Source organism: Nicotiana attenuata, unplaced genomic scaffold (assembly GCF_001879085.1).
Source record: "Nicotiana attenuata strain UT unplaced genomic scaffold, NIATTr2, whole genome shotgun sequence".
Taxonomy (NCBI): domain Eukaryota; kingdom Viridiplantae; phylum Streptophyta; class Magnoliopsida; order Solanales; family Solanaceae; genus Nicotiana; species Nicotiana attenuata.
The window spans coordinates 30,504-37,418 of NW_017673325.1; the positions used below are offsets into that span (position 1 = coordinate 30,504).

The 6,915-nt window shown below is 40.9% G+C and overlaps 1 protein-coding gene across 1 annotated transcript; it reads right to left on the bottom strand.

Annotated features, from left to right (window-relative positions):
- Positions 1-3,864: 3,864 nt before the first annotated feature.
- Positions 3,865-6,194, bottom strand: LOC109216053 (expansin-A10-like). Its single transcript, XM_019380181.1, has 4 exons — positions 6,090-6,194; positions 5,840-5,974; positions 5,446-5,734; positions 3,865-4,650 (listed from the first exon to the last, which is right to left on the bottom strand). Exons 2-4 carry the CDS (start codon positions 5,964-5,966, stop codon positions 4,344-4,346), a joined length of 723 nt encoding a protein of 240 aa, XP_019235726.1. The 5' UTR covers positions 5,967-5,974; positions 6,090-6,194; the 3' UTR covers positions 3,865-4,343.
- Positions 6,195-6,915: the final 721 nt, after the last annotated feature.

Below are 6,915 nucleotides of genomic sequence, written 5' to 3' on the forward strand. Positions count from 1 at the left end.
CTCGGCCACTTTTCTCTCCGGCTCAGCTAGCTTTCCCATCCATTCTGCACTCAAAGCTTCAACTCTGGCAGCACTCTGATCGAGCTCGGCTTGCAACGAAGCACCTTCCCCTGAAGATGCTTGCATTCTGCGGCGACCCCCTTTCCCAACTCGAGCTCTTCGTCCTTGGCACGGAGCAGCTCCTCGAGCTCACTACATCTGCGAATGGACTGCATCAGCTCCTGATCCCTTTTCTCTAACTCCTCCCAGGGGGATTGGGTGCCAGTACCCGCCCTGAGCCGCTCATGCATCTCGTGGCATTTGTTGCATTATCGCCTATAATTTTCAAGCATCGTCAGAATAATCATGGCCCGAGTCTCGGTCCTGCGAGCACTCTCGATCTCCAGCATGTAAGATTGAAAGCAAAGAAAAGAGTCGATAAAGGCCAAGTCTACGCAAGAAAAAGAGGGGAAAAACAAACGAGGAAGAGAAACTTACTCTTAGACCCATCGCGGCCATGCCACGTGACAATTCAGCGTCGCTGACGTCCTGAAAAGCTCCGCTTTCTGCGGTAGAGCATAGAAGGTCGAACTACAACACGAAATCCACCGTGTCTTGCAGAAGATTGAGGTCCGACAAAATTTTGAGTATTCGGGAAGGACCTCCCACTCTTACCACATTTCGGGTAAAGACCTCCTCGAACATCCTAACATCGTCAGGATCGAGGTCAGATTCCGATTCGTAATCATCAACCGCGATGCCTTTTCCCCTCTCTTCGGCCGAAGAAGAAGTACGATTCGGCCGGGATGATGAAGGGCCGCCCAAGATAGCAACGACAGCCTCAGGACTCCGTCTTTTCTCCACGTCGATCTTTTGACCGCTCACAACAGGTGTCGCCTCTGCGACCGAGTTAGCACCACCGTCAATCTCAGGCGCCAACAAGGAAATGTCGCTCCTCAAAGATGTTTCGGCTCGAGGAGTCACTTCCAATGCCACTTATCGTCTCTTCGATGGGGCCTCTCCACTACCAGCACAGGAGGACTCGCCCGTTGAGTGGACGGTAGAAACTGGAGTCTCAGGTTGAGGAATAGCACCCGCACACATTGCTCCAACCGCAGGTGAAGATTGGGTAGTGGCTCTCGATGTAGGCCGGATAGCAGCCCTTGGCGCAGGCCGGGCAAGGGGTGCTGGTTGACAGAATGCGAGCGCAGGAGCCCTCGTCCTTCACGTTCTCCCTGCCAACAAAAAAAACGGTCACATAACGACAAGATCGAACCGTAAGGCAAAGAAAGTGGGCCGATTCACCAGCGAGAGGCTTACGCCCATATTTCTCGTGGAAGGACGTCCACTCACGAATGCCCCTTGTATGGGGAAGAATTGCGTTCACCCACTCACGGATATCGTCAACTGGTGGGGGAGGTAATCTCTCGGCTGCAAAAGTAAAAACAAGTCAGCAATATCACCTAAGGAAGAACGATCGACGACCGCCTTGAGAGGAATTGCAAAATAGACAAAGGAAACCTTACGAGCGAAGTTCCACGTCTCAGAAAACCCTGCCGAGTCCGCCACAAGGTGCTCTGTCCGCACATAAAAATAGCTTTCCTATAAGCGGCGATTAGCCTTATCATCCATCTTTACCCCCAAACTCTTGGTTCCTCGATGGCGCATGTGGATCATCGTGCCCCGAAGAAATTGAGGGGCAAAAATGTGAAGCATGTGCCCCAAAGTAATCCCTCGACCAGCGAGCTCCGCATATTTGATGAGCATGAGGAAGAGCTTGTATGCGTACGGTGAGAGCTGAGACGGGCACACTTCGTAGAAGCCGCAGAAGTCCACCACTAGAGAGGGGAGAGGAAGCGTATCTCTGACAACAAAATGATACGCGTAAAATGCGTAGTACCCCGGGCGGTTCAAATGTACAATGTCCGTCCCCGTCACCGGTACCATGTCGATATGTTTTGGAATTCTCCACTTAGCCTTGAGCGCCATAATCGTCGCTTCATCCATGGTGGAGGGGATAGGTTCCGGTTCGTCTCCAGGAGGGCTGTTAAAGTCAGTCCATAATTTCCCCGGACGGGGTAGTATCTTAGCCACAGTCGGAAACCCCTCATCTTCCGTCACCTCTATTCCCTTTCAAAGAAGGGGTATATCATTTTTCGGCATCGGAGCTTCGACGAGTCTGTCAGTCTGGGAAGAAACACCAGCCATTTATCTAGCTCAATCGGAATAAACGAGAGTGATGAAGAATTAGAGGGGGTGTTCACGTTAAATTCTGACGAAAGCAGAAGTGTGAAATATTGAAGAGGGTGGAAGTTTGCAAAATTTCTCAGGTAAATCGAAAAGTGTAACAATCGAATGGTGGGTTCCCCCTATATATAGGAACACAAATGCCCTGAGGGGGAAACCTGAGAGCCGCCAAAAAGCTGAAAGGGCACAAGGAACGATGCGGTGCTTGGGAAACGTGCGTCATAATGACGCATAACGGGCATTCATGGTATCCTGAACCGACGTGACGATCCATCTCCAAACGGACGTAACGGTCCGGGAATGCCCCTAAAACATCGTATCGCCACCTCGCCATAAGGACCCCGTCCTCGCATAATGATCAGATTTCTCCTAATTCTTGAACACACAGGGTCCACCCATTGAGCTCGCCCAAAAGACGACCCCAACAGGCGGAGGGACTAATTGTATGGGTCAAAATCTGACCACCAGATGGTTATCATTAAAGGAGATGGCAAGAGGTCGACCCCGCCATGGCCATGCCCACGAGGCGTAACGGCAACGAGTACCACGGTCCCTACCAGGATCAAGCCGTAAGAAAGCTTACATCGCAAAACAAGTGTAATGTCTTGGGCAAGTAATGAAGGACTCAGTTATGAGAAAGCACACTAGTCAAAGACCGTTGGATAAAATGGAAAATTGTTAGTATAGATAGAGAGGCAAGAGACCATCACATGGAGGACCAGATCTGACTATTACATTTAGGGCCATCATTGCGGAACCAAGAGAGGGAAAACTCTCAACTATCAACAACATTCTCTCTTCTCCTTCGGTGCTCTTTCGATTAGGATGTAAACCTACTCTAGATGTAAGCTTATCATTTTCACTCGATATACGATAATGATCTTGAGAAATATTAAATCAGTTTGTTCTTCTCCAATTTTTGTACTCAATATGCTTTGATCTAAAGATAATTATGTTTGGCTAAGATTTACCTTCTATCTCTCTATTAATTGGCTTGACTAAAGGGTTTAACGATTTTTTGGTTAAACAGGTAGTACTTTACGGGACAAGTGTTAGTGTGTCACTTGTGTTTGCCTCTTCTTGAGTTTGTTCTCTCGATATTTTGCACTCTCTTTTATATAGTGTATTGTTCATCTCCATCTCTGGACATAGGTCAACTGGCCGAACCACGTTAAATGTTTGTGTCTCTTTTGGTATATTTGTCTTTTATTTTCTGATTTATCGTTGTTCAAGATTTGTTTTGCTAGTTTTCGCATGATACGTGGTTATTTTGATCCTAAAGAAAGGAGCGATGACTTTTAACCTTATGTTTCTCATTCCAAACTGTCAATATAAAAATTTATTTGTGCCTGGTGTTCTCTTCAAACACTATAAGCTATGACATATAGTTCAACTAGCATCTCTTTGCTGAACTTCTTCCTATTCTAAAACTAAAATTGTGAGAAGGGACAGAGCTGGTAAATAAAGAAAAATGAACAGAATTTATATATCTGACATTAATTTGCCTAGACTGGAGTGCAATTATTATTAAATTTATTTGAGACTGAGGCATAATTATTGATAGAGTTATAATAAATCTTCCCATATCAACATAATCAAATGAGAAAGAAGAGAAATATGCCATAACCAAAAAAGAAAGAAGAAAAATACGCCATAACCTTTAAGAAATTGTAAGGTGGAGAGATTGCCCTTTACAAGACATTGCACCTAATACAACTTGGAGTTTCCTTTTATTATAGTACTAGCATTTTTCCTTACAAACAAATAGTGTAGACAATTGGTACATTACATATACTCAGCATAATTAGTGCTTAGCTCTTTTATAGTACAAAAGGTAGATATTTTTCTTCTATGCACACAATTTTGTAATGCTATTACTATAAAGTTGGGCAGTAAAAGCTCACAACTGCCTCTCCCCAAAACGTCAATAACCACCCAAAAAAAAAAGTAGGCCAAATCAATTTCTTTTCTTCCACAATTGAATGGCCAAGCAAAAAGTGCCAAATTGCGCTTTTCTCAGATTTTTTACTTTCTTAAATTTATGGTGAGTAAAAGCCCTCAAACTAATAATATTTAAATTAAATATAGTAAGCACTATACTTTAAAATTAAATTATATTAACGGAACTGGCCTCCAGTAAAAGTCTGGCCAAAGGACCAGGAATGAGGAGCGGCATTATAAGAAACAACAGTGCGACCATTACTTGTGGTGACTTTGAAGGATAAGCTTTGGCCATTGAGGTAAGCGTTATTTTGCCAATTTTGGCCCCAATTTCTTGACATTGGTTGCCACTGAGTTCTTGATCCCTTGATATACAATGATCGTACATCTCCTGCACCCCCAACATTGGTCACAAGAACCAAGTTGAAGTAAGAGTGCCCATTGATTGTAAATCTAATTCCTCCCCTTCTTCTACAAGGTACCCTGTAAATCATATACACATTCAAGAAAATTCAGTTTAGTTCCTCCCGGTAAAAGATGTATGTTCAAGAAATTAAAGTTTAGTTATTCCCTCTAACTTAATTTATGTTATGCACTTATTCTTTAATTTGACCTAAAAAGAATAATAAGTACATTTTTATACTTAAAAATATTTAGCTTTAAACTTATCATTTTACCTGTAATGAGATGACTTGCAGCCACACAAATATCTATGATTTATTTTAGACCATAAATTTTAAAAAATTTGTTTTTTTGTCTTAAATTTCATGCACATGTGCATCACATAAAATGGGACGAAGATGAAATTGTTTCCCCCAATATAACAGCAAGGGAAAGGGTAAAAATACCGTCTTTCTATTTTACCAGATACCCCTCGGATCTATAATAAAGAACTATTTTACCTTTGGCACAACCTTTAATAAAATACAAACTCCTAGAAAACAAATACGTAAGTATTTTGACTAAATTACCATTAATTAAATTTTTCATATTGTTAACTTGACACATTGGATATATAAATAGCGGCAAATTTGGAAAACAATAGTTAATTCATTATTGATAATGTAAAAAGGACATTGAACCAAATTAAATCTTAATTTTTATGCACCCAAGGGAATATCTTAATTTTATCTTTCATTACACTTTGACGACGTCATATGGTTGTCATTAGAAAATTATGATAGTAATTCGTATGGTGAAAAGGGTAAATTTGGACTTTTTCCCGATCAACAATGGCACTTTCCGGTCTATTGAGTATACATAGTACTATTGAATTACCTTCGGTAGGCAACAGGAACAATGCCAGATCTATATTGAGCAATGCGCAAGTAGACAGGCTGAGAGAGATCAAAATGGTGATTTGGAGGGTCACACCAACCACCTGGTGGGCAGAAATTTGTTGCTGTGACAGTAATGGTGCCAGGCAAGCAGTACTGTCGAGCATTCACACACCTTAGCTGAAAACATGCTCCACAACTCAAACCATTGTTGAACAACACCGTGCTCAACGCAGCAGTATTCGTCCCATACCCCGAGCTGTATAGATTTCCATATCCACAAGCCCCACCTGTGAAAATTCCAGAGCATTATAGAAATATACCGACTATATGATACTAAGGATAAAAAAACTAAGCTTAAATCTGATAGTGTAAAAATTCTTCTATTATCATACCCATAGTTCCAGATGCATCGCCTCCACCGTAAAAAGTTGCGTGTGCATTGATCCAACCACCATAATAACCATGAACAGATTGAAACATGAGGGAAATTCCCATAAACAGAAGTATTAAAATTGCCATTTTTTAACCTGCAGAGGAGAGAATGAAAGTTTAGTGCTATTAAAATTAGTGATGTATTAGTACTTAATTACATGCTAGAAAAGTTAGAGAGAAATAAAACAAGAAGATTGAAAAATGACTCACGAAAATGTGTTTGCTTGACTGAAAAGAAAAGTGAGGTAATGAAGGGAAGATATCTGCACTCGTGGAGAATAAATAGAGGGACTAAATGGGTGGTTTGTGACATAAAATCAAAGGTCCAATATTAAATTAATCTGACCAACTGCCAAGTTTCTTACTGTAGTGTGGGACCATAAAATTGTAAATACTGACCAGTACTATTTTAATGCTATATATATGGTAATTAAAATTGAAAATAGAAGTTTTGTTTTCTCTGGAAAGGAAAGCCGCGTGGTATAGAAGTAGTCCATTCAGGAATGAGGTCGACAGTAGACTAGTACAATTGAGATTTGCTATGGTAATTGCTCTCTATAGAGTAGGGCTACGTAGTTTAAAAGAAGATGGAAAACAACTGGGAACCATCAAAATCCGATCCATCTCTTATCAGTTTCGTTAATCCTGTTTTAATATGTAATTACCAGATTTTTGCATTTAATTGTGTAACTTATCAGGAGTAGTAAAGTTGGTGAAAATCATGAGATACTGAGGTCAAATTCCAATATTGGACTAAAATTATTTTCGGTCCACTTTATTTGATTTTTTGATCATTTTTCATAATATTTGATTTTTTTTTTAGATATTAAGAAGGAATTAACTTATTTTCTTTTTCAATGTTGCCCTTGGAGTAAAGGGCTTAGGAATATTATTAATATGGTCGGATTCCTTAATATGTGTGAAAATAACCAAAAAAATCAATTAGAGTGAACGGAAGGAAGTAGATAATTTCATTTTATCTAATTAAGTATTGATGGAGAGTGATAGCCCTTATTTGTGCTGCTGAAAGCTGATA